We start from the raw sequence: 27,808 nt of genomic DNA, 5'->3' as shown, positions 1-27,808 counted from the left end.
ATTTTATTTATTTCTAAATTAATTATTTAAAAAAAAATTTGAGTCGTCAAACCGCAAAAGAATGAGTTTGATACAATTATTAAAGTTACCCTGTATTCCTCAACTTTGCGGCGCGTTTGAATCACTGTCTTATCAACGAGCGAATCCAGAAATGGAAAAGCTGGCAGTCGTTCTATTCTCTTCGGAAAGCAACAACAAAAATGGCAAAGTGGCGTAGCGATTCTAAACATGGTTGCGTGAAATCTCTCTGTCTTCACGGACGTCGGACATGAAACCTTGAGAAAACCAGGGCTTCGGACTTAGACCAATAAAATGGTAAGATTTCGTTGTTATTCAGCGATATTAGGAAATGCAGAAATACGCGAGACTTTTTCAGATAAAAATATATGAAAGTTTATATCAGTTTGAAAACTTTTTTTGTGAGAAATTAATTTTAAAGTCATCAATATTTTTCTTTAAATATTAAGATAAAGTTTTAATTATTTTCGAAGTAATAATTAATTTTGCAACTTACAAGCCCTACCGTTAAATATCTGATAACGTTTGGATTGAAAATATGTGAAATTAACGTCTTACTAAAAAATATCGTCAAAAAATCAAAGTATTTGATTCCCGAAAAGGAGAACTCGTCTCTGACATTTTTTCCTCCAAAATTAGGAGCCGGTTCGACTCCTCAGCGTCGACCTTTGAGGCGAATCGATCCGTCCCTGGGTACCCTCTCTTCAACAAAAGCCGAGAGGAGCACCTCCGTTACAACAAATGGCGGTACGGTCGTAAGTACCTGCTCCCCCACTTCGTGTCCTGGCATAGTGGGAAAAAGTCCGTCACACACCGGCACACATCTCCCGCGTGACGGTGGTTGCAACACAGTCGCACACGGAGGTCCGATCCGCGAGGGAAGGCTCGAGATCTGAAAACGGCTGACGATTCTCCCGGCGCGTTGCGGCACAAGCGCGCATCCCTCGCGCCTGCCTTGATTTTTCTCTTTCGCAACCTGAAGAGAGCGGGGACCCCGCGGCGCGGCGGTCCCCCGGTTTCCCTGCGCTGTACCGTACCGTACCGTACCGTACCGTTCCATTCCGCTCGCAAGGAACGGCACTCGTCCGCTCGAAAGAGAGAGAGAAAGAGAAAAGTCGCGGTTCGACCTCAAAACAACGACGTCCGACGGTACCGAGAGTGCATTTTCGGAACACGGTGCATCGTGAGTTCACAGTGAGTGAAGTACCAAGGGTGAGCGAACGAGAGAAGAGAAGGGCGAGAGGAAGAGGCGAGACGACGTGCTTCGAAGTGTCGTTGACGTTTCGTGTGTCAGTGTCCTCTCTCGGGCTCTCTCGCGCCCGCACTTGCCGCATTGTTCTCCGTCTCTCTTCCTCTCGCTCGCTCCGACCTCTCGTGAGAGTGCGCGCGAAGGGAGCGACCTGAGGGAAGTCTTAAGTACTCCGCGAAGGCACTTCGAGACGTTGTGACTATATCGCGAACGTAGTTTTTAGTGCAGCCCCTTAAAATCCGAAAAGAATTTCGCTGGTACTATTTTTCTCAAATTCCTGGAGTGTCGCCTCTTTCTTTCTCGACGTGATAGGATATCCCTATCCCGTCACAATCCTATGTCCCTAGAGATCACTATAGTCTCCATCTGATTGCCTCACGTAACTATTCTTTTTTTTTTTTTTTTTTTCTCCTTCAAAGTTCTCACAAATGCGTTGGCAGCATATTTTAAATGTAACATTATAGAACTTTAGGAGAAAAAATATCCTATTGTTAACTATTATTAATATTATTATTACAGCATCTTATTTCTTTTCTCACGCATGTAGACCGTAATATTCTTATCTGATTACTACCCCGCAGTATCTACTTACTGTGCTATTAAAATTCCCTCAAACGATAATAATTTTTTCAACTTTACATAAAAAAAAAAAATCAATTACGTTATACTTCAATGATAATTTCGAAACGCAATGACTATCATTATTAATATCATTTTATTTTCTAACTCTCTTTTTTTTTGTAATTAAATCGTTCGCCGTCAATTAAAATTTTTTATGTTGCAACTTTAAAAAAAAATCCTATTTCCTTTCCCTTCGATTTTCTGCCGTGTTAGAATAACTGAACAATCCTCCTGCCCTTTTACCGTTCTTTGAAAAATGGCATTTTGCACCAGAGGAAGCGGTGACAGATCCGAAACGGGAAGAGGATATCTCCGGCGTGTTGCGGCGCGATGCTAAATGACAAATTAGACCCGGAGCGGCCGTCACGAGTAAAATCCTTCGGGAGCAGTCCCGTTTGGTGGGCAGGCCTCGGCGCAGAATGACGAGCGTCGTCGGCTCGTGCTGCTGTTGCTGCTGCCGGAAGCGAAGCCGCGAAGAGGAGCAACGAACAGCCCGGCGACGAAGACGACGACGACGAGCGACGAGTTCGGGTTCCTCTAGCGCCAGCGGGGGGCTATGAGCGCTGACAATGGGGACGAATCCTTGGTAATTATCGTGCCTTTCTCTTTTTTTTTTTTTTATTTATCGCCCCTCCCGCATTTTCCGCAATCCCGCTCGCGATTAAACGCGCCGAGCGACTTTTCTATCCGTCACGCGCTCGCAGCGCAGACCGTGCGCCGAGTAACACTTTAGCATTAATTTTTCTGTTTTTTTTTCTATTTAATCAATTTGCAAGTATTGTATACAATTTTAATTCAATAATTAAATACGACGAACGTATTCCGAACCCGCGATACTCGGTTTTTCCTCTCTTCATTTAGCCTTTCTTTCTCTCTCGCCATCGTGTGGCAGGATTGTGGCTCGATTTGAAAGCCACGTTCCTGACGTAACGCGGTCACGGATCGTACGTTTTCGTTTCCGGAGGCATGACGCTTGAAGACGCGATCGATGGAGACCACACGCCTGACGAAATGAAAAATTGCCTCTTTATTCCGACACGCTTGTGCCATTGGCAGCGACTATTCCGATAATAAAATTTTATTGCCCCGACATCAATAAGCCTAAGTCTCTTAACAAACGTAATAATCATGTGCGCGAAACGAGTGGAAAATTTTTCGGGTCTCTTTAATCTCGCAGAAGGCGAGAAGAAGGGAGCGGCGCGCAGAAAAATCCCAGGTGCCACATTTATTTCTTCGCAGTTGATTAAGCTCGAGCCGAGCCGAGTCGAGAACTTGGCAGTCGGCCGGCACACGGCCGATCGATTTCTACCTTCACTTCCGTCGTCACTTTTCAGCTCGCTTTCGCACGCGCGCCGAACTTTTATCTTTATTGCATCCCGCGGATGCTGGAATCAAAGCGGCAGAGGAGCCGTTCTTCCCGCGGTCGCCTCCCGCACGTCTCGGCGTTTCTTTCGCAACTTTCGCGCGATTCGTAGTCGAAATTACGCGCGCGGCGCAGCTCCTCGTAAATCGCATGCGGTTTCGAGGCGCGTTGCTCGGCTTCCCCGCGGCCTGACTGCCCCTTATCTCTCGTGCGCAACGTCGGGGAAATGTCAAGGATCTCGCGCGTGCAAACTGCATCGGCGTGACTTCCCCCCTTGCCTTCCGGTCCGCGCGGACGCAGCTCGCTTCCGTAACGACGGCCGACGTTAACGGGCAGAAAATTACGGCGGCGATATATCACGGTCTCGCAATCGTCGGCCGGGTGTCCCTCGGCCGGTGTGACATTGGGCCTTGACACGCTGTCGTGCGTCCACAAACGTTATCGGCGATTATCGCGAGTCCTTCGGCGCGCCCGTGAAACGTTGTCCTTATCATCGTTCGCGATAGATCCTCCCGAGTCAACATTGTCATTTGTGCCCACGTCGATAAACGGCGTCTCTAAAATTATCGCCGCGTAGATTCTACCGAACTGAACTTTTATCGTTTATTTTTCTTTCGATGGAGAAGTGTCGTGGAAAATTAAATATTTATGAAAGAATTTACGACGGACGATTCAGGCCTGAAAACGTAAGCGCGGTCTTCTCCCTTATCTTCGCGTGGTTTCCGAGTAGAACCGCGAAGGGTTTTTACGCCGTAACGCGCTTGGAATTGAAAATATTAATAAAATATGATTAATGTAGAATAGCAGCAATTCGTAGTCCGATCAAAATAATTAACAACTACTTTTTGTAAGATGAAATAATCGACATGTGTAAACGTTTCGTAAACGTGATACGTGAAAGTCGATCGCATTTAATTCGGCTGGTGCGAGTTCCAAAATTCAATTATCACTTTTGCGCTTTGATGTTAGGAGAGTCAGTCTCGAGAGAGCAAATTCTAAATTTTCTAAACACTCCTCGTGTTATCCGCGGTTATCGGAGCGCAATCGCGGCACATTGGTCTCGTTCCTGCGGGACCGGACGCTTCGCGAGAGCACCGGGAAAGTTCCGGCGACGAGCTGGAAAACCGCGATCGTTTCCAAGTTCGGAATCTACTCCGGTTCGGTTTATCTGCTCCGGCGAAGGCGCGCGCTTTGCGCCACGCGAAAGGCCCCGAGACGCTTATGGAGAATGCAAAGTAATACGTGTCAAGTCTAACGAGGCGCGTCGCGGAATGTAGACAGGAGGCGAAGGAAAAACGCGCAAAAAAAAAACGTAAAAATAAAAAATTACGGCCGGATCAAGATGCAACTCTAAATATAAATCGAGCTTCAACGCTCTCCCTCAACTTGTACGTTACTTATACATACGATAGTAGGGCAATTTTTCTCCTTAAAAATTTACCGAAAAGCCGAAAGTTAGAAAAAGGAATCTTATCATACGAGCGGAATACAGAAAATTTTCCGTTGCCGTTTCGAGGAGAAACCCGCGGTGGTCGAACGTGCCGCGCGATACCGCCGCACTTTCGCGACTCCAGCGTGCGAATTCGCGAGCGCGAGTCGCGCGAAAAGGAAAAGAGATTCCTCTCGTTCCGTACCGTGAATTCAGAATGGACATCCGCCTTTCTCACGGCGGCGGCGACGTGAGAAGATCGGCCCGAGCAAATTTATAAGTGGCGCGCGGCGCGTATACTTCCCGCGCGTCTCTCTATCGCGCTCGCAATTGGAGCGATCGTCCTTATCCGTGCACGGATCTAACCTACCGTCTCTCGGCTCGATTCAATCTTTCACTTAGAACTGGCAATCACAATTGCCGCGGTGACGTGAAATCGAACGCGACGAAGAGGGGCAGGAGTGGCCTTTGCGGCGCTGTCGCGATAGAAATTTTAGCCTCGATCCGGGTATTAGGTCCACTTAAAGCGATTAGCACGTTTTTCACGTCCAAAGAAGGCCGGGAGATGCGATGATCGTGACAATTATCCGATGACTCAATCCTCTCGTTCGAGCTCGCACGGCTAAGCCAATTTATCGGTACGGGGCTTTACTCCACTTGGAATTTAAATTATTTAAGTGGCCATTAGACAATTGTTACAATTTCGATATATCCAAGTACGTTTTTTTTTTTTTTTCTTTTTAACTAATGTTGTATATAGCCGCGATTATTATTATTATTATTTTTTTTTTTAATGAATAGCATAAAATTAAAAATGTGTTCAATTAAAAAAATTGTATATTTGTAATAATTATACGTATGCAAAATAGATATTGACCGTAATTATTTAGAGCGGAAAGCATTCAATATTTGTGGCTATTTAAAATACAATTTTTAAGCGTGTCGTATAAATTTAAGTAAGTTAATGTTATTCACGTCATCATCTTTTAAAGATGTCAGGCTCAAAACACGTCGTACGTGGCAGCTTAATCGAATGCACTAAACGGTTAAGCAATCAATCGAAGAACTTTGCCTTGTGTTGATTTCCTGTCGATTGAAAGCACTACTGAGCACACACGGGCCGATCGTTTATACAAATGTTTGATCACCGACGACTCTCGCCGGCATTCCGCGATGCCCGATCGCTTATTTCAATGCAACACATGTGGCACACTTCTATTCGAGGTTGCGACCGAAAAGAAACGGACGAGGGGCACATTTCGTGCGCAATATTTTCGAGGTGTAACAAAGAAAGCGAGTCGGTCTGTCCCGCAAAGAAGAAAAGAAAAAGAGCAGCAAGATTTCTAATTTTCAGAGAGAAAGAAAAATAGGAGCAAACGCGTTTTCGCTTTACGTTATAATTTTTCAGCTCGACATGTACGATAAAGAGAGAAACATATGGAGATTTAACTTGTTAAAAAATTTCTTAATCCTTTCGCTTGCAAGAATAAACACATAAATATTTTTTAAATGCTTGCGAAGAAGTAGGGAGTTAAAAAAATATGCAGTTTAACGATGGTTTGTAAACAAAACTGTTTGCTGTGCCGTAATCGGGCGTTTGCGCCATCCGCGAGCGGTGTGAGCGCATCGCGCGGGGTACGAGCTGCGGTTATGAAACAGAATTTCCGCGGCGCGAATCTTTCCACCGTGATTTCCACCGATTGACGGCGCACGTTCGGCTCCATCCGGATTGAACTTTGGCTCCCGAGAGGCGGCGTCGAGACTTGACCGACTTGAAGCAGCTAACTATTTCGACGAGTTTAACCTTGACTTCAATATATCACTTCCGTCAGCGATTCTCGTGGAAAAACAGCCTCGGTAAGCACGATAGCGTCATTACAGTTGATCCACGCGCGACTTCTTAACCTCTCGACTCCCGATTTCGCATTCTCATCTCTCATTCGCGTGTATTTAATCTTCGGATTGTACTCGGCGTCTCCTCAACCGAGAAATCGAAGCGATATGAAGCGCAGGCGACGCAAATAAATTTAATAATCGCTCCGTAATTATGTCGCGGTGCGATTCATTTAAATGGCGCGAAAAATGTAAAACGTGTCTCTAACAATGGAAAGTTTTGCTTCGTTCAGCACGGATGGGTGGGATGCTGCGCGTGGAATTTGAATATAATACCCTATGGCTTTTTTCCATTTACGCGGGAGACAAACCTGGACCGACGATGAGTGCACGCGTGGGACACACGCGATTCTGAATCACTCTCTCCCACGAAACGCCGCGGCTCCGCAAGGCCGCCGATTAGAAATGATCGCGGCGACGTTCTCGCGCGTTTCTAAAACGGGGCCGACGTAGGTTTCCTATGTAAATTCGCAGCTCGCTGCTTGCCGATCGAGGCGGATCTTATTGTTAATTACGCGCCCGGGCGGGACGCAATTATCGCGGCGTAGCGCCAGACTCTCGTATTGTGCGCGCCACAAACGAAAGTAAAACGTTGAGAAGAGCCGCGTTCCCTCGCGAGTCTCTGTGCTTTCGCTAATCACGCCGATTATCCCGGTGCGAATTGAATGGCGCGAGAAATTGGATGCCGGCGACGCAACCGCTAATCGAGCGAGAGAGCTCGTCTCTAGCGGACGCGCTTAATCGCGATTTATTCGCGGACGGATTCACCAGCTTGCGTAAGCGCGAGATGTCTTGACCGCCGCGTAACAGCTGGTACAGATTCCGTCGGGCGATAGGGTAATTTACACACGCAAGGCGCCGTTTGCTCCCGGGAGTTTCCCTTTCGTTCGTTGGTCTTTAACATTTATCAGCGTCCGCTACGTTAAATTTAACTGAATTTGACACTCGAGCCGAGCTCGCTTATCAATTAAAATTACATCCCGGTAATTAGCACGGCCTTGATGTGAGAGCGCGGGTTGACTGCCACTAACAGAGCACGGGTTTCGTTAAAGTGAGGAATTCGTGTGAAAGTAGAGAAATATCACCTCCATCCGTGTGTCATTCACACCTTTAAGCGCAGACACAAGCATGCATACGTGTATGCAATTTGAAATCTCGTATCAAGAATTTTTTAATTACGATTCTTACTTACGTATTTGAAATAATTTGTTACCTTAGATAACTCTAAATAAACTTGATAGTATTATATAATAATTTTCTTTTCGAGTCAGTGAATCTGTTAAAAATTTATCTGTAATCGTATTAAAAGAGAAAACTAAAGTTGCAAAAATGCAAATTAACGTTTCTAAAATAATTAATCATCCTTCAAGTAAATGCTTCTCCTTTTTTTCCTCAGTTATCGTTAACTTTCTTTCATTTGGACAAACTGTTTAATTGTTTTTTTTTTTATTTTAATTATTATTTCTATGGATATGAAATACAAAGATACTCTGATCGCACAGCAAAGAGATTTCGGCAATGATTCGTAAGGCATATGTTAATCGTCTGACTTATTCCTTTAGAATTCTTATGTTTGACGGTAACGGTAGTTTTTGACTCGACCAGTTACTTGAAAGACACTTTCTAGAGACAGGAAGAGATAAATAAATGGCCTCCCCGATAGCGAGGTTAACGAACGTTGAATCGCCAAAGACGAGATTTTTACCAAACTGTCTCCTCTCGAAACTAACTCGTACGCGAGAAAACAACCCGATCGGCCAGCTGCTCAAATGACATCTGGCAGAAGATCGGTCCTCTCATTGCTATTCCAGATCTGCGAGATTAAGCCTGACATTCTTTTTCTTGGGCACAACTTTCTCAAATAATAAACCAAACAATTGTCGGGAATAATTAAAAAGGGTTTTATGAAATTCCGCTGCGTACATAAAAATCGAAATTTGTTGCTCAATAAGTTCATTAAAATTATCGATACAATAGTTTAAAGTAATTTGATTTTTATGCTAACGTTAAGTTCACTTTAAATTATAAAAAAAATTGCGTGTGTGCTTTTAAGTTAAACATAAAATTATTTGAAATGTTAAATTAAAATAATTAACATGGCCGTAAGTAGTGCATTGATACGATAACTAATTTTTCCTGTCCGACGTTTTGTTTCGACCCGATGACTCATACGTGTTTGGTGATAATCTGCTTGAAATAGTTCAGGCACTATCTACAAAACTGTAACGTGGCTTTTTGAACTCGTATCGATCCCCCAGCCCACGATAACAATGACGTCGCCGTGACGCAATTAACAGTGGGCGTGCTACGTCACCCACGCGGCGTTTCTTTTCGTAACGAGTACGTCACGAGTGCATTGGTGTCATCAGATAGCATACCATGCAGGGAATTAATTGCGATTGACGATTCAAGTTCAGTGCTCAGAGAGCTTCGCGAGAAATTTATGGCCGCGAGAAAGCATCGGCTTGTGCGATCAAGATATCTGGATCATGTGTCTCAAGTATTTCATAGAAAATGTAATAAAAAAAGAAAAAAAAAAGGTTTTTATTCTCTTATAATTGAAAAAATTTTATTATTGTAATTTACATAGTTGTAATATCCACTTCAAAAAGAAATTAACATAAATTTTCTTCCATAAAGCTATAATCTAGATCTAACGTAGATCTGCACTTATTATTGAAAATAGATTCGAAGTTATTTAATTTCCAATTTAATAATTGGAAAGTAACGTTTGATTTCAATTATTAAATAAAATTGTTAAGCTATTGAAATTGTCACCGCAAAAATTCGCCCGGCGGTTTGAGCTGATAATTAAATTTTTTAATTCGAATACGTCTGTAACTAATATTGACGGATGCTGGAGAAGCAGCTGGTAGACGTATGTGACGACTGTTCCCTACGGTTTAACTTCACATCGGCCGTCTGAGGGTTGTCCCACCCTTGCAACGCCACTCATTCTCCCTAGCAGTATACGTACGGGAAGGATTTGATGACTCAGCCCGCCGTTTTGTAGGGATGTAAAAGTCTGTTATGCTTTGCACACGAGCGCAATATTCATTCGATTTTAATAATTAAAATTAATAACAATATAGGAAGACAAAGTTAAGTTAAAATAAAATAAAAAAATACTATTTATATTTATTATTCAAGCATAAAAAACACCGAGTTAATATTCACTGCACGGGTAAAAATTCGCGTGATCATTCCTAAACAAAGCCACGATTACGCGTAACCGTAGAAGACCTCCGTGTTTCCAGAATTATGTGTAGAAAGCGTTGAAGGAGCTTCGAAGGCCTGAATGGTTACGCATGTGTGCGCTTGTCGTGCGCAGCGCATCCTATTTTGAGCAAAAAAAAGAAAAAAAAAAACCCTTACTTCCTGTATTTCATATCGTTTATCCGCACGGAGTATCTCGCAAATATTACTGATAATAAATTCAATAATTACAGATCTCTCTTAATTTTACGTCTGTGCTGAGTAATGATTTGTTACCTACTATACCCAGTGTAGATCGGTACTGCGAACCGGCTCTGAAGTCGATTGAGCTTTAGACTTCTCAGTCTCGGTGTCTCCGATAGCTAATACGTCCCTGGTTGCGACCGTAGCGTGGCGGCATGGTCAGTGCATCCTCGAGTGCACGTTCGGCCAGGGCGCGCGACTGCAACGCTTCAGTCGGCGTCGGGACGGCGTGCGGTACGGTGCGGTCATTCCGCTTTATACTTTCGAGAACCGGTCGCGCGCGTTACGATCGTCAGGTGATTGCGCGCGGTGACAGTGCACCTGGCTCCCCTCGAGTTGTCCAGATCAGGTAAACGAAAATTCGTAGCAGCTGCCCCTACGCCACCTCGCACGCGAGTGTCACTTCGTCGTAATCGATCGCCGGTGGATGATTAAGAGAAACGGCGGTGATTAAGAGCCGCTGATATCATCCGGGCGTGTTTGCGTGCGGCCTGGACTCGCGAAGGACGCCGCTCCGGATCGGACAAAGAGCCGATCCTCTTGATCTCGCGGGCGAGATCCTTAAGAACCGGCGCGTCGAATTTTCTGGTCAACATGTTGCTCAAGTAGTTTTTTTTTTTTTTTTTTTTAAGATTTGACTCCACTTTGACCTTCCCGAAGATTGAACTAAGCGTCTCAGTCTGTCGCGGTTTGAAGAAGTGATCGTTTGTAGAGCTCCAGGGAAGATAGCAATTATGCAAAATTATCGTGGCTGCGATTAATAATTGAATAACGCGCGCTATATATAAATTCCGTGGAATTCCTCTTTCCTTGAAAGAAGCTTACTTTTCATTCGTAACTCAAATCATATGCCGGAACAAGCACGCTTTACGCCCGTGTCTGTAATCGATCCGGCTGCATTATGATTCATAACGTTTAGGCGAGTAAGCGCGTGAGAGCCATAAATCCGATTTTCTTTATGAAGATACGCAACGCGCGCTTCCCGTGAAATCGGAAATTACTGTATTCCCGCGGAGCGATCGATATTTAACTCTAATTACCAGAGCGAAACGTTGTTGTCGTCGTTTCATATCGTTACAGCGTCGAACTTTAATGGCTTCGCATCATTCGTAAGGCCTGTATTCGGAACTTTCCCGCGACATTTGAAGAAATAAAACTACGTCTCGTCATCCGTAAAAATAATGCGCATTACTAATCCGAGAATTCGCGCGTTTTCTGGAATTTTTGTGGCACCAGGAACAAACATTAATTGTCTTAATCAGATAACATACGAGTGCGAAATTCGCGCGTTTAACACGAAACGCTCCTAAAATTAAGTTACAATCCTGACAGCAAAATTAGTTTTCGAAATCGTCAGACTAATCTTAGTTTTGCAACGCGGTGAATAATAAAATAACCTTTGGAATGTTTTACAATGCCGTTGTCCTTGAAAGCGAACGGGCTTCTGCAATATAAAAATAATTTTAGGAATGCACGCCCACAGGTCTTCCCCCCGCCTCGAATTTTCGTAACTTTCGCCCGTACGATCCGCTATAAAATTTATGAGCTTTTCTTTGCCGGACCGAGCGAAATATGCACGTGGAATTGTTGCTCTCTAGACTTCGCTCCCTTGATATGCCTCAACTGTCTCGCCCGGCCGACGTAATCATCCCAATATCATTTCCGCTTTTGATTTAGAGCTATTTCGAGATCGCGCGTCTCAAAGCTTTATCCCAATGCAAACCCGTCGCAAAATTGTTTAGCAACTTTAACAAAAAGGAAAATTAATAAAAGGGCGTCTCGCAAATATCTATTTTCAACGTCTCGTTCTTTGCTCCTCTTTTTATTTTTCTCTTGAAGGTTTTATAAAAATTTCCCGCGACCTCTTTCGCCGGTAAAATCGGTGTAAAATACCGAGATGGAAAATTACGCGACAGAAATATTTCTGCCCGTTCGGCCTGGATGCAGAAACACCTTGAAAGACTCTAACCAGTTATTGTTGAGCCTTGCGGCCGCGCGTGTACGCGCGTACACGCTCACGTGCATTTCGCGTACCAGCGTAACGTACAATGACTAACCGAGTAACCTATTAGCTAAGCATTCGTTTCCCATGATACTCTAGCATTATTATTTCTTTCAGTTTCGGGCGAGATTCAAGCGCTCTTTGCATCAAAGGTTTTTTTTTTTTTTTTTTTTTATTCCGTTGTTAAGTTAATTCTCGCGAAAAGAATTCTCGCAATTTGGAAAAGCGAAATGTTGACTATTGTTCGCAAAACACTTCCACAAGCGCCTTCGTAAAAAATCAATAGCTCGCAGAGCCGGAGAGGTAATTTTGTGGGCCATGGCACGGTGCACGCACAAAGAGACGAGAGTAATTATTATTGATGGCGAGTCTAGGACGGGAAACCGGGACAATTAGGATCCTCCATTGCGGATGAAGGGTTTTACATGGCCGCCATTAAAGCCGCTAAATGACACGAGAGCGAGAGATGCGAGAGGTGCTTAAACGCGGGTTAAGCACTTCCTGCTGCCGCCCGCGCCGAACGAGCCCCGCTGCCTCTCTTTATGGACAATACCTGCGTTGCATAATGTATTCCGATTGCACGTGCTCCTCTCGGGAGTATGTCACACCGGGATCCCAGATAACTCTAAATAAATCGGCTCCGCATCTCGCGAATAAACTGCGCCTGTCGTTTTTCAAAGCCTTCTTACAGAAGAGCTCGCTCTTAATTCAGAAGTTAAATGAGGGATAACATTTTTATGCAAAAGCAATCGTAAAAAAGAGAAGATTTTAAGCGAGATTCAACGTAAGGAAAAATAATATTTAATTTAATTTTGCCGGGGACAAAATCAAGTAATCGAGACGAGGTTAAGACTTGAAAAAAATTTTTTATTAATTAAGAAACTGAATGCGAAATAAAGTTAAGGAATTCTAGCTCGGCGGATTCGTGTTTCCGAAAGGGTTAAGGTTGTGATGTACGCCCGCTGGCTTTTCTCGTGTCATGTCGCGACGGGGCGTTCGTTTTATCGACGAGCGAGGCGTCGACGGGCATCGACACTTTTTTATCATTCCGCGTATTAATCGCCGTTGCGTCGTAGGGCCATCGCCGTCCGTTACATTCGCCCAGCCGGCGTAATCCAATCGCGAGCGATAATCGAATTTCGACGACCGAGCAGCAAGTTTACGGAAAACGGGCTTGCTTCAATTAGCGCGCGACACGTGTCTTCGGCTCCGGCGATCCTTCATCGTTCCCGATAAAGACGACCGAGGAGGTCGCGGTTCGTTTGATGATTTTCATGGGAGGGTTTCGCGAAAGTCTCGCACGTTCCATCGTATCGTGAAGGAAGAAAGTAATCCCGCATTTTATTTTTTTTTTTTCTCACGTCCCCGGAGCACGTCGAAGATATTTCGAAAGCGGAGGCAGGATACATTGTGCTCCAAAGATAGTTTAAACGTGTACTTTTAAAATCATTGCGCCCTTTTTTTTCCCCCCGCTTGGGTCTTGGGTTATTCTAAACAGCGTGCCCTAAGAATATTTTCTCCCGCGCGGGAATAAAAAAATCGAGAGTAAAAATACTTTCTCCGGCTGCATGACGTTTCATTGCGGTTCGGTACGCTCTACGATCCTAAGCGACGTGGGAGATATCACCGAACGGCGGGAGTTATCATTCATTAATGGAAACGCAACGAATTGATGGTGTAATCAATTGGCGGTCGACAAGATACGCGCGTCACGTTTTCAGCGGCGAGACTCGAAGCGCGTTTAACCCTTCGATACCGAGGTGAAGTTTCGCAGAGAAGCCTGTCGAGGACGAGCGCCCTGACTCGCGCGAGAGACAACTGGAGTGCGAACAATTGAATCACCACGCGATTAAATTGATTCCTTTATCTATAATTTAGCGGCTGTTGCCGGTTCACTTACATTTGTAGCTTTCGGTTAGGTTGGGGTAGGTTATTTTCCGTCCTTCCGTCCTTCCTTCCTTCCTTCCTTCCTTCCTTCTGTGGCAATTTCTGGATTATCCTGTAATGTATCCTGTAATGTATCCTGTAATGTATCCTGTAATGTATCCTGTGTTGTAGCACTTCACATCACTACACTATATTACACTTCTCTCCTTTTTTTTATTTTTTAATCACTATCACTATTCTCTAACACTATCACTCGAGAGACGAACGACCGAAAAAATGACGGTGGATTATCGCGGCGATTTTTTTCGATTAAAATTAAGAAGCGCGACGGACGATCATTTATTGTATTTTGCAGTCTCGATATTCGTAGTCCTTGCTTCACTTCTGATCCTTTGATCGATTCTCGCCGGCGGAAGGAACGATGTCAAGAACTCGCGCCGAGTAGCGAATAAAGTAGTCCGCGATATGTAATGTTTCTCCGTGCACTTGATATTCTTTATGTCCCTCAAAAAGTCACTTGTCCGAAAACAAACTGAGAATCCCGGACGAGAAGGACGGACGAGGCGCGGATCTCTCACTCTGTCAATCGCGGTTACCGGAACCTGCCGAAAAAAATTGTAATGGGAGCCTGGTAATCGGAAATGCCCGATGCAATCGCAGCGCAATTCACGTCGAACGCTCCGCGAGCGCTGCGACCGTTGCGCCTGCAACGTAACCTCATCGTTCCGGAGCAGTTTTTCGAAGCGCGAAACGGAGCACAGAACGGCGAGCGGGATAACTCAGATGTCCAGAAAACGATCGTCCGTTCCCGAGTCGACGACGTCGACACTTATTCGTACTCGAGAGCTTCCTACCCGCGGTCGAAAATACGCGTAGTCACGGAGCGATTAACGACACGTCCTCGCGCCCGAAACACCGCGACTAGACTAAAGAAATGGCCGTTAGAGATTTCGGCCCTTAGATAGAAAGAGAGAACCGCGTAAAAAAAGCGAGACGGCAATAGGTCCGGGCGTCCACCGAACAGGTGTCCTTCTCGCACGGATTTCCCGGAAGCGCCGAGCTCGGCCAAATTCTCGGAAGCGTCGAGCTCAACGCTGAGTCAATCTATTTACGTTTTTTTAGATGCATTCGGCGAGCTCGAGGCGTCTTCTTCTAACAGAAAAAAAACGAAGCGTTTTCTTTTCGCGATGCTGAGATCTATCTCACTTTCGAGCTTCCAGATTGTCGCCGTTATAAAACTCCTCATCGAGCCAGCCCCAAAAATAATCTAATAATCCGAATATTTTTCTATTTCGTATAAATTTATATTTCGTAAAAAAAAAAAATTCAGACACAGTGACATCGATAGCTGACGTTTACTCTCACTTAGCACGAAAGCGGGCTAAGCGAGAAAACGGATCAACGTCGCAGACAAGCGGCAATGATTAACGGCAAATTCACGCGTGACGCCAATTTTTCGAGATAGGACACGCCGCGCCCTTTGGCTTTTAGCAACACGCGCGCTGCCCTTTCGCATCGAAAGGGGAAAAAGGTGGCGAGGTCGGGACCATGCAACCCCGTCCAGGTCAAGTAATTTTCTCGTGCGACGGGAGGGAGGTTGCGTAGCTCACGCATGAACGCTACGATACGCGTACCGGAAGTACAAAGACGCACTTCACCTACGACCTTTTTACGGGTAATTGTTCATTATTCTGGCTATTGAAGCGTAGCAGGCACGGGTGTCTCCTCTTGTTAACTTTCCGAAATAGAGCACGTCAAGTTCGTACGTTTGTCTACGCGCGCGGTATCATTGTCAGTCAGGTGTGATAACGATCGATGAGCATAAATGTGCAATTGTGCTCTCCATGGTCGATTCTGGACGAGCAGAATTAATTCGAGGCGAACGCTTTTGAAATTATGAATCATTTGTATCCCAAGCCGGTCTCTTCAGGTGTGTTGTATTTAAAAAATATTAAAGACTGAAATATGCCTAGACATACAACGTTACTTTCATAGCATGCACAAGTCGAGTAAGATATTCGTGGTTAAAATTAATTGATATACGTCGATGTCCCAACAGCCTTGAGAAGTACTAATCTTCGCTGCTACTCCGGCGCTCCGTAATCGCGAAATAACGACGAAGTGACTCCGCGGATCCCTCCCCCAGGCGCCTAAACGCGCCCGTCGTCCTCAACCAATCGAAATCTCAAACTTGAGCTGCAGCTGTCGTACGTCGGAAATCTGCTTCGAGCCGTTATCATGATACGTTCCTGCATCGCGTGCGGGCAATCGCGCGTGAACGTCAACGTCGTCATCGACATCGAGGTGTGGTGACGCGACGTCGGCCGACGATCTCACGATCTCAGTTCGCCGGCAACGGGCATCGCGGGTAGCTCGTGCCGCGACGTGTGGGTTCTCGGAAGAAAATCATCGCTCCTCGAGAGCGAGGACGTATCCAAGAAGGTGTGAGGAGAACGATAACCAGGAGGAAAGCGAGAAGAGGCGCGCACTGGAAGCCGCGCTTCCGCGATAAGGCGGAAAAAAAAGAGCACCGGGAGGCGCCGTGAGGGTGTGAAACCGACGAGAAAGGACGTGGGCTAAATAGACGGGGGAGGGCAGAGGGCAAAACACGTGGATGCTGTGGCCGGTGTTGGGGGGTGATGACGGGCTGAGTCCCACAACGTCGCCCACACCGGCGGCGACCGGCCCCCCCGCCAAGGGGGTTAACAAACTGACCCCCTTGCTGCTCTGCGCCCCTTGCAAGCCCGGTGGCCACCGGAAGAGTCAGAGCTCCACCCAGTGGTACGTGCAACAGGTAAAGAGACACCGGATGACCGGACGGCATCCCGCTATTTTTGGTCTTCGTTCGTTCTGCTTCGTTTTTTTTTTTTTCTTTTTTTTTATTTTACTTTTCTGGGTCTTTTTTTTTTCCATTCACCAAACGCGCCCGGCGTGCCATGCATATTTGTCAGAAATAAGAGCGTAGTCTCGTGAAGTCGGTAAACGCGAGGAAACGGGATTACGATAACGTATCGAGCGCGATAAGATCGCGGCCCGCTCGATTTGGCGTGATTTTATTTCTATTTAATTTGTTTTCGTTTGATTCGCCGGCGCTTTTGTCATTGAGCGCACTCTCGGCGTAATCGCATGTTATATTTCGCACGCGAGGTGTATCGTAACGTTCCCGATAATACGACCCGCTCAAACATTCAAATTAAACAAGTCTAATCGTAAAATTAACACCGAAAATAGCGTTTACAAAGCAAATTATTTACAAATCAATTTTTTTTTTTACATTATAATTACTTAAGCACGAAAAAAAAAAATTATTCCGCCGGTATTAACCTAAAGATCTAAAAATTATTAAATTAGAGTAATAATAATTAATAGAAATAAAAGTGCGCCTTATTTGTTTAATTAATCGATCTCGAAATGTACAGCGTTAAATGGAATCTCGCCTTTGATAAGAAATTCGACGCTCAATCGGAGAATATATTTATCTTTATGATACACTTTGTATGCCTGCATGTGACCCGCTAGAAGTACCGTTTTTGCAATGAGAGAACGTTTAATTTAATCTTTAGCTGCACGAAAAAGAAGTAACTATTAATTTTTTTTTGTTTTCGTTTTTGCTTTTATCACTGGCATGTCGAACAGGATTTCGCATTTCCTTTTATACGTGTAGGCCGTGAGGTGATTACCGCATTACCGCAGTTATCCCGTCTCGTGCCCTGCAAACCTTGAAATCAACGAGTGACACTGATTCCCGAATTACATCAGTCACACACGTTTGATTCTGGGTACGTGTATCGCACATACGTCGACAGTTGAACCGAATAATCAGGGTCAGAGTGTCATCGGAACTGTATCGTCTTGTGGATGGAAAAAAACATTCGTCTGACGACCCGAAATAAATTTTTATCAGCCGCGTTCGCCGTACATTTCGGAAAAATCCCGGATTTATTTGTATAAAAAAATATTCTTTTATTCGCTCGAGGGGCAACGACCTTAAATCTTATCGGGAAATGTCGCGCGTATCTCATTTTCTCCGACAATAATGAAGACTTATCGTTTTTAATTTTAGAAAGAAAGCGGAATCGAGAGACGGCGGGTCGGCGGGCTCGTTACGCTCGAGCGTTTCTCGCGACGGTTCACGCAGCCTCCGCCGTGGATTCCGCGAGAAAGTCCAACGGGAAATAATGGGGATGTATTTCGGGATTTTCGCGGGGCGGACCGTTGACCCCGGCGGGACATTTGCGGGATTCCGCGACGCCCGTTCGCGTCTCACGAGCGGCGGTCTCGACGTTCCAGAAACGGCAAGCGCGACGTTCCGCTGCCACCGTCAATTTACTTATAGTCGCCGCGCGTGCGACGTCGATGCTATCTCATAAATTTTCCACGCGTTTTCCCGAATCGATCGATTCTTAAACCTGCGCGAATCGCGCATCTACGACCGCGTCGGCCGATATATTTAGCTCATTGACACGCGGCTGGCATTTAAAATTCGCGAGCCGCAACTTACTCGGGGGAGTCGTTGCTCTCGATCGATCGTCGCGAAATCCTTTCTTTGTGAAATACGATTAGATAAACGACGCGACGCGATCGGCGAATTAAACCGTACGGTCCGCGGGACTTATTGCCGGAAATGTCCGCAATTTCGATTCAACCTCGATCGGGAGATGTTCTGTTGCGTCGCTTTGCGTAAGGAACGAGCATACCGCGGCTCGGATCATACTGTTCACAGCTGAACAATAGATGAATCGACACTCGAGGGAAACGGCTGCCAAGGACATGTGTAGAGGTACGAGGACTCGGAGTCACGCTCGGGTTCCTTCTGCGGGCGTTTAATTGTTCGGTCGTTCCGGAGCGTGAGCGGGCGGACTTCGAGGCTCCCTGTTCCTTGACTGTCGCTCACATCGGGATCGACAGTCGACTGTTTGAATTTTTATAACCACGTCCGTCAAATAATTCTCAAGCTGAGGAACATTTAAAATATGAAACGTTATCCTCCGAGCGGTTACGCAAATTATTATTCAATTATTTTCCAATTAATACTCCTCGAGAGAGAGTACATACGTACTCTTCGTTATACGTCCAGCAAGAAAAGTGAAACATGATGTCTCCGGAGATGCCGGCCGGAGGCTGCCTTTCCGCGAAACGATTTCTTTTCTCGGAAATGGGAAAAAAAAAGTATCAGAGGTGGCAATGACACGCTTCTGCTTCCGTCAAGCCTCTTATGATCGTCCCTCACCAGCGTCGTGTTCTCAATACGGCTTCGATTGAAATCGCATGTGCGAATGTGAATGCGTACGCCGTACCGGATTCCACGACATTAAGCCTCCTTTACGGCCTCTAAGACCCGCTTTGTTTACCGGATCTTGATGCCAAATAAATGGACGTGACACGAGACAGGCGTCGGCGTCGCGTTAAATTATCGTTCTACCGGAGCGCTGACTTTCTCATAGAAACCGATTAACAACTTTTTACTGAAATTTTTGTCTGTAATTCAACCTTAAACCGAAGGGAATGACTCATTATTGTATTTAAGACGGCGGGAAGTGTTTTGTAACAAGGATCGCTAATTGCAGTTTCCGCGACGATAAGCCGCAACACCTTTCCCAAAGGCTAACTACCTTTAAGGCGGGCGTTATCATACGGCGTTACGTCATCGCGTGAGCGAGTCTTTATCAAGCTGAAATTAATTATATAGACTGCCTGTAGCCCGACTGTCACTGATAAGTGACACGCTTGCATGTGTACATACGCGTGCACCCACACATGAACACGTACGTCATGCGTTTATTATGCATGGACATGAGTCAGTTGATTTAATGATTTATTCGTTGAATTAAACATCGAAAGGATTAGCAAATTCGGAGCTCTTGTATTTTTGGCCATTAGTTTGTACGGCAACAATCGATTGACAGTGATTACAGATGCTCGTTTTGTTCCTGCATAATTTCTACGCTAATTTTACAATGATTTCTCAGAATGCTTCGAGTGAGTTTAAAAAAAGCTTGGTAATTATGCACCTGATAAATTTAGAACAAGAATAAGTAGTACCGTGTCACACTCGCTTACTTTAATGCGAATGCTCTGACAGAAATGTCTGGGTACATTAATTGGCACGTGTATTTCTTTTTTTCTTTTCAGATTTGATACATTTTAATTAGATTTTGATAATTTTAAAGCTTTCGAGAGAAGAGTTTTAGATATTTGATAAAGCATGTGGCCTGTAAAGTTTTCATGCTTAGACTAGCATGTGAGAAGACAACCCAAGGGATGATTTTCTTACGAGACGGAATAAAAAAAATTTAGCGATACGCGATACGCTAATTAATTTTAATAATTTTTCATAATTATTGCAAGAGCGTGATTATCACGCCCAGAGAATTGTCTTCTTTAAATAATATGACAGTCAATAACAATTCGCCAAAGCAATGTATCATCAATTTTACTTGTCGCACTTAATTAACTACAAATAAAAAACGCAGAGTAATCTTTTTCTTTTTCTATTTCGAGTAGCTTCGCTTATTGTTACAAGTTCATTACTTCGTGACAGGGGGTGGCGAGCACTTTGCCGTGAAATTAGGAACTTAAATCATCCCCTGGTGAGCGCGCGTATGCTCCTTCGTTATCGGTTCCGCCTACGGTATTTATTGGTACGGACGTTCATGACTAAGTTCGGAATTCGATTTTCTACCTTGCAGCCCACGTGGCGTTTATGGGGCGAGGAAAGGGGCGACGGCGTCATATACACGGTATACCTAAAGAAGGTCCGATACCATCGGCCCACGAGGAGTCTTTCCGCATCGGTGAGCACGACTAAAATACTTTTAATCAAGATATTTAGCAGCCTTTTTATCGAACCGAAATTACCAACAAACAGGACTCTGACGACGAGATCTCGCACCTGGAATGGGAGACGGTGAGGGTGCGCTTCCTGAAAGCCGGCACGGTGCAGCGGCTGGTCGAGAGCCTGGCAAACGACGACGGCGAGCTGGAGTCCACTTACATAAACATCTTCCTGGCGACGTACCGGGCGTTCACCACGCCGCACGAGGTTCTCGAGCTGCTGCTCGCGCGACACGACGCCTTGGACGGAGGCGCCGGCTGCGAGCAGCACCGCAAGACCCTTATTCAGGCCCTGCACGTCTGGCTGGACGCTTACCCGGGCGATTGGAAGTCACCTCCGAACTACCCCTTGCTCACCAGGCTGCTCGAGTTCACGCAGCAGCGTCTCTTAGGCTCCGAGCTCGAGCTTAAGGCTAAACATCGCCTACACCGATTTCAGCGTGAGGATAAGATAGGTAATGTTGTCTCTTCAGGTCGGAAAGTGAGTCACGTCGCTTCACCCCTTTGTGAACTTTAAACACATATGAATCGTACGATTGATAAGGCACCGTGGGAAGTTCAAATGTAAGAGTAATCATTTTTTTTTCTTTTTTTTTTTGTCAATCTCTCGTCGTTCAAATCGAGGAAGAAAACGGCACCGCGCGGTTAATTTATTTAAATAATGTACTTTTCGTAAAATCCATTATTTCGCAATATTAATATATAATAACGTGACGGATTAAAATTAATGTAACGAATTTGTTTCTTCAATTTTGTATTTCTACACATTTTCCCATGAATTTTATGTTTCTGTGTTTTAATATAATATACGACCATTTGTTTGAAACGTAATTTTGAAATAAATTTCTATTTAAATTAAATTTGGAATTGAAATGTACGATCCAATTTTATCCTACATTAAAATAATGTTTAAATACACGTCTTGTAAAATTGTTAAATATTATTGCCGACTTTGTAGAAACCCTAAATTATAAAACTTTCTCCTCAGACTTGTGCGAATAAAAATGTTTCAACAGATTGGAATTGAATCGATTCTCGTATACTTAAATGTCACAATACCTTTTAACGTATCTCGCGAGTTTTCGGAATAATTCAGAAGTTTAACGACGTGTTTTTTATCGCGAGAATATTACAAAAGTATCGTTCTATTGAGAGCCCACCACAGAAAGAGAGTCTGAATGTTAACGGCGGTGAAAGGCCAATAAGGTTGCTCGCGCTTACACAAAGGCGTCTGCTTCCCGTGTGTAAATTGAGGGTCCACCGGCTCTGTTATATTACCACGACCGGAGCAGGGCTCACCTTTCACTCAGGGCTCGCCCAGTGGAGAAGCCGATCCAGTTGCAATATTCCCAAAATAGAGATCGTTTAAAGCGGCCAAGAAAAAAAAAAAAAAAAAAAAAAAAAAGAAAAGAGAGAAAATACATTTTTAAATATAATAAACGAAATTAAAAAAGTCATAAAAGATTTTAATAAATATTAATATGTTGTAATTTGTTTCATCGACTCTAAGTAAATTTTATTGGCTCTTTTTTTAATCTCGACCTTTTTCTCTCCTTTCCAGACTCCTGCATGGTGTACGAAAATGGTCGACTGCCTACGCGCGGTTCCCCAGATCCGACGGTGGATCACTGGGGAAACTACATCTTCCCCGAGGTGCCTCATCGTCACTTCGCCGAGCAGCTGACTCGAATGGACGCCGAAGTGTTCAAGAAGCTGGTCGCTCATCAGTGCCTCGGCGCCGTGTGGTCCAGAAAAGATCGCTCTAGGAGCCACGAGGCTGCCACGGTGGTGGCGACGGTGAATCAATTCAACGCCGTCTCCCTGCGAGTGATTTCTACGATTTTGACGGACACAACGCTCAAGTCGCAGGAGCGCGCCAGGATCCTAGAAACGTGGATAGACGTCGCGCAGGAGTTACGGGTACTCAAGAATTTCAGCAGTCTGAAGGCAATCGTCTCTGGCTTGCAGAGCAATCCGGTATACCGACTGGAGAAGTGCTGGCAGTGCATGCCTCGGGAAAAATACGAGCTTTTCCGTGAGCTCGAGAGGATATTCTCCGAGGAGAACAACGCTTGGACGCAGAGAGAGTTGCTTATCAAAGAGGGCACTGCCAAGTTCGCTGACACTGCCGGTAGAAGCGACAGACACCTGCAAAAGCTCTTTCAGAAACAAAATACTCACGCCGGCGTAAGTCCGATTTTTTTTTACGCAGCCTTTCAAATTTTCTCTCTTAGTTCTAAAAATTCGTAAACATTGAAACCATATTACATCTAAAGAAAAATAGTAAAAGTTAACCCGTTATTTTTTTTTTTTTTTTTTTTTTTTTTACGTTATTTTGAACTTCGGTAATTGTACATTTTTATAAATTTTCAGAACATTAGCTACGGTACCATACCGTATTTAGGTACTTTTTTGACTGACCTCACCATGATCGATACTGCGATACCGGACACGATAGCCGACGGCCTCATCAATTTCGACAAGAGGCGGAAGGAGTTCGAGGTGCTCGCCAGAATAAGGCTTCTGCAAGGCGCGGCGAACGCGTACAACTTTAGCATGGATCCCGTATTCGATCGCTGGTTCCACTCGATGGTGGTGCTAGATGATCGGGAAGCGTACAAACTTAGTTGCCAGATCGAGCCGCCACCGGGAAATACCCTCAACAATCGCGGGAAGAAAAAACAGGTCGGCATTCTTTATCGAATAAAAAATATTTTAATACCTTTAATGTAGCAAAATTTCTTTAAATAAAATTTACATTATCAATTTATTTTCAACTCTATAGTTACGAAATGAGAATTGAATTTTGCAGGGTCATCAAGGCCATCGAAAAAATGATTCGATCGCCTCAACGTCCAGTTCAAGCAGCTCGCAGTTCTATTGCGACCTTGACTCGCTCCCGAGCTCGCCGCATAACTCGCTGGATCGGCGTACCTCGCCGTCGCAGATGTCGAGCTCGTCATCGAGCTCATCTCTGCCATCTCTAGATGTTTCCCTGAGCTCCGGCGGGGGTGGCAATCATCAGACCCGCCTGGCACCTCCGGCGGGCACTGTGGCTAACGGCAGCACTCCGAATCTCGCTGGACTGTCCAGTCCCAGCCACTCGCACAAAAGCTCGCCGGACTTCTACATCATCAAGGTCACCATGGAAACGGACAACGTGGAAACGGAGGGCGTGGTGCTGTACAAGTCGATAATGCTGTCGAACAACGAGCGGACGCCGCAGGTCATCCGCAACGCCATGCTGAAACTCGGCCTCGAAGGCAGTCCCGATCAGTACACCCTGGCCCAGGTGCTACCCGATCGAGAGATGGTGCTACCTAACTCAGCCAACGTCTACTACGCTGTAAATACCGCGCACAATCTCAATTTCATATTGAGACAAAGAAGAGAGCCCAATGACACGTGCACAGACAGCCCCAGGAGCAAAGGGAGCGGTCACAATCACAAGAGGTAGTTCTAAAACTGCCGCCGAGTGCCAGGACCAAGAATATCGTCGAGGCCTCTCGATAGTTTACGAACAGTCGCGCGAACTTTAAGCGCGAAACTAGAGTGAAAGACAACGAAGCGGAGTCGATCGGTATAATTGCGATAAATAAGTGCGATATTGAAGTGTACGTTAGCAATCGCCGCAGCTAGACACCAAGCTGTAATATCACGTGACGTTTGTAACATTTGATATTACATTGATATTAATGCCAGCAATATCTTGATTGATATTACTATTAATTACAGCCGGTGATATTAATAATATTAATTAGCACATTGATGCTTGCTAATTGGTAATATTGACGGCACTCATTGTTTAAAATCGCAATACATATCAGAGTATTACAGCTTGATATCCAGCGATACTCGCCACTAAGCAATTCCATTGTAATTTAAAAGCGACTACTTCTAAATAAGTATTTAAATAGCTGAACAACGTCACCCGTGGAAAAAAATGACGGCCGCAATCGTCAGAATCGATCGCGCATCTTCGTACCTTCCTCGGTCACTTTCTTTGTCGCGAATCCAGGGTGCAAGGAGGATGGAATCTCGCCGCGTACTCGCGTTATTTAATCCCGTGGAGATTTACCATGACAGCCAGGTCGCTTCGCTTCTTCGACGCGACGAGAGCGACAAGCCGAGATATGATTAAGAACGATCGCTCGTGCGACCGGAAGTGCGTGGACCCACGCGCCTATCGCACACGCACGCACAGACGCACGCACGCACGTACGACGCATGCACGCACACATACACACGCATAAATATATATATGATTCGTACAGTATTGAATGACGGAGCGCTTGGTATAGTTGCGCAACCGAGCGAGCTGTTCTAGCATTATTCTAGGTGCGCGTTTAGCGTGAGTCACACACGCGAGGGTCTTATCGACGCCGTCGTGACGCAAACACGAAGTGCCCGTACTGCTACTGTCGTTCAGTCATCGCAGTTAGGCCGTCCGCAATATCGAATACAATTCGGAAAATTTAATTTAAAAAGGAAAAGAAAATTAAAAATAAAAAGTCTTGGTGCGATCAAGATAAACGATTTATATTGAAATAATTAAGCCAACTGCACTCGAGCGGATTTCAAATTTTTTTCTTTTCTCTTCATCGCGAGGAAATCGTATTTTTTTAAAGCGCGCTCTGTCGCTCGTGACTGATGCTCGTGCGGTAATAATTGCGCCCGGGGATATCACGAAGTAACGGTCGTGTCGAAATGAAGCACGAGACGTCTCAGGTATTCGTCACGTCGTCGACGAGCGTTGCCAAACGCGCGGCAGTAAAAAGTACGAACGTTCACAGCGGCGCCTTCGCGTGTGCGCGTATTGTACACAATAAACTGATACACGTGTTCCGCGTACATTAACGAAATCGTAGAAAAGTAGCGACGCGGGCGACTCACGAGCCGCGAGAGTCGTTGTGATCTTTTTTTTCTTTTTTTGTAAATAATTGTAATTGCAAATAGCGCGGTAGACTCGTCTAAGCAGGGGGGAAGGGTGTCCCGCCAGAAACTTGTCAATTATTATCGCTGTTCCTCTCACCGTATTACGAAAAAGCGGGATCCGAAACTCGAATGCCTCGTATTCGTTCTGAAAAAAAAAGAAAAAAAAATTAAGAAATAGAAAAACAAAAAGAAATTAATTTTATAAATCTCGCGAGTTCGTCCGATGAATTGTTGCGAGAGCAAGGAAAAATTCTGTGATAAAGGAATCTCTCTCGTTTTGTTTTCCCTTCTCGACTTTGGGACGAAATACGGGGAATAGAAGAATTTCGGTGCGGCGATGACCGGGCGAGCCTAATTTTTTTCCGATATCACTGCGCGAGAGGTTGGAGAAGAAAATTTTCCAAGACCAGATATCTAGTTTTATCGCTACTCAACGGTGAGATAAAACCGGACGGCCCGTATCTTTCTGTCGTAACGAAAAAGTCTCTGGGAAACATGCGTGGAAGATATCACGCGATATTTCTCTCGGACTAAGCGATCGCCGAGTGAAACAAAATTACCGGACAGAATTAGCGAAACCGGCGATAACAATGTCTCAAACAAGTTCGTTTTTCATCGCCGTAAAAAAGTCTTGAACGAAGATACAGTATACCACTTTATGACGCATACTTTAATGTTATTTATACCGAGGGAGTAATTAAATTATTAATTTTCTTGACTGGACAAACTCTGCGTAAGCGTGAAGAAACGTAGAATATTATTTCTTTTTTACAATTGTACCATATTAAAATTGTTCTCTCCCGAAACGATTGTGTTAAAAATAATTTTTCTTAAATATTATATTGCTATGTAAATAAAAGGATTAACGTGTTAAAAAAAATTTACAGACTCTCGAAATTGACGAACATAAATATATTACGTTATTTATTCGATTAATTATGCTAATCACTTGATTATTGAGTATTTCAACTAAAAATGTATAAAAATTATGTATTATCCGTTCTGTTCTTAAGTTGAATAGTCCGAGGAATAAGCGTCGAAAATCTAGAGAAGCGGTTCAGGTTTTTCACGTAGTCGCGCGTCCTGGGAAGGAACTCGCGGTGTCAATCGATATTCCATTAGCAAAACGAGTGCTAAATAATGGACGACTCGTTCGTTGCGAGAAAAAGTGGGCTCGCTCGGTTTTTGTCGGGCCGAACCTCGGTCGTCGGAATCGAAACCCGCGTTCTAATCAACTATAACCGAGCCAATTCAACCCCGTCACGTCGGTCCCTCGGATTTTTTCACGTTGATACATTTTTTAAACCGGAGCTTCGCGACGCGAACTTTCATGCGGCCGAAAGAACGGAAGAGAAGAGCGAAAAGAAACCGTGGTCGAGGCACCCTGACGATTATTATTTAAGTTTCGAATAAGATTTTCCTCCTTCGAGCGCCATTAGCTTTACACGATTTTTGTACTTATCTACCCCGTTGATTCCCTCCCTTCTTTTTCTCGCCTCCTTTTTTTTTTCCTTCCCGTTCCTTCTTTCTAACTAGTTGTGTATTCTCTTTACGGTGTACGTATTATAGACCTCCGAAAAATGGCGAAACCGCCGGCGAGAAGTGAAATTGTATGTTGTAGTACGACCTGACAAAAGTGAGAAGTGAGAATAGATGGCCTACACTTTTACGCGACGTGTAACGTTTTTATCTCCTTCTACCTCGGCAATCCCTCACGGTTAGGTTGTAAAGCCGCTGTGATTTGCCAACGCCCCCTCGATTCTTTTCCATCCCCTTTTTATGACTCGTTTACTGTCACGCAAGTAAAAGATGACGCTAGGAGTGTGTAACTCTTTATTGTCATTCACAGGAAACAACTGATGCTCTCGAGATGTCATTTCTAAACATTAGTATACATTCGCGACATTCCCAAGAGCGGGAAATGCGACCATGTGCGAGTGGAGTTTTCAGGCTTTGAAGCTCGTTGATCGTGAATTAACGCGATAACGATTCTGAAATGCAGGAAGAAAGGGGTGAAGAATCGCAGCGGATTTTATACGCGGCTTTCGTCGAGCGAAAGGTCGAACCGATCGGTATCGCGCGGTACGATTTCTCGTGGCCGACGAGTGAACTTCCGCT

General features: G+C 44.8%; 1 protein-coding gene and 1 long non-coding RNA gene across 4 annotated transcripts in view; one reads left to right on the top strand and one right to left on the bottom strand.

Annotated features, from left to right (window-relative positions):
• The first annotated feature begins 698 nt into the window (after nt 1-698).
• On the top strand, nt 699-27,364 carry Rgl (Ral guanine nucleotide dissociation stimulator-like). Of its 3 annotated transcripts, none has more exons than XM_070673379.1 (7): nt 699-1,212; nt 2,162-2,474; nt 20,611-20,715; nt 20,790-21,210; nt 22,317-22,942; nt 23,129-23,440; nt 23,568-27,364. In XM_070673379.1, exons 2-7 carry the CDS (start codon nt 2,445-2,447, stop codon nt 24,210-24,212), a joined length of 2,139 nt encoding a protein of 712 aa, XP_070529480.1. In that variant the 5' UTR covers nt 699-1,212; nt 2,162-2,444; the 3' UTR covers nt 24,213-27,364. The 3 variants fall into 3 exon arrangements, with proteins under 3 accessions (XP_070529480.1, XP_070529481.1, XP_070529478.1); XM_070673380.1 differs by having other exon boundaries at nt 699-1,230; XM_070673377.1 differs by lacking the exons at nt 699-1,212; nt 2,162-2,474 and adding an exon at nt 14,343-16,715.
• The window catches only part of LOC139112399 (uncharacterized), a 98,384-nt gene continuing 96,310 nt past the window's right edge, over nt 25,735-27,808 (bottom strand). The window contains exon 5 of the long non-coding RNA XR_011547374.1: nt 25,735-25,835. This is a non-coding gene — a long non-coding RNA (uncharacterized lncRNA). The remainder of the gene's footprint in view (nt 25,836-27,808) is intronic.

Source organism: Cardiocondyla obscurior, linkage group LG28 (assembly GCF_019399895.1).
Source record: "Cardiocondyla obscurior isolate alpha-2009 linkage group LG28, Cobs3.1, whole genome shotgun sequence".
Taxonomy (NCBI): domain Eukaryota; kingdom Metazoa; phylum Arthropoda; class Insecta; order Hymenoptera; family Formicidae; genus Cardiocondyla; species Cardiocondyla obscurior.
This window is presented reverse-complemented; position numbering and strand designations above follow the sequence as displayed.

Excerpts from the sequence above, each read along its gene's own strand:
- Rgl (XM_070673377.1), top strand. The coding sequence starts at position 16,536 with ATGCTGTGGCCGGTGTTGGGGGGTGATGACGGGCTGAGTCCCACAACG. Across the intron at positions 16,716-20,610 it reads CCCAGTGGTACGTGCAACAG|CCCACGTGGCGTTTATGGGG; the intron begins GTAAAGAGACAC and ends TCTACCTTGCAG. Across the intron at positions 20,716-20,789 it reads CGAGGAGTCTTTCCGCATCG|GACTCTGACGACGAGATCTC; the intron begins GTGAGCACGACT and ends ACCAACAAACAG.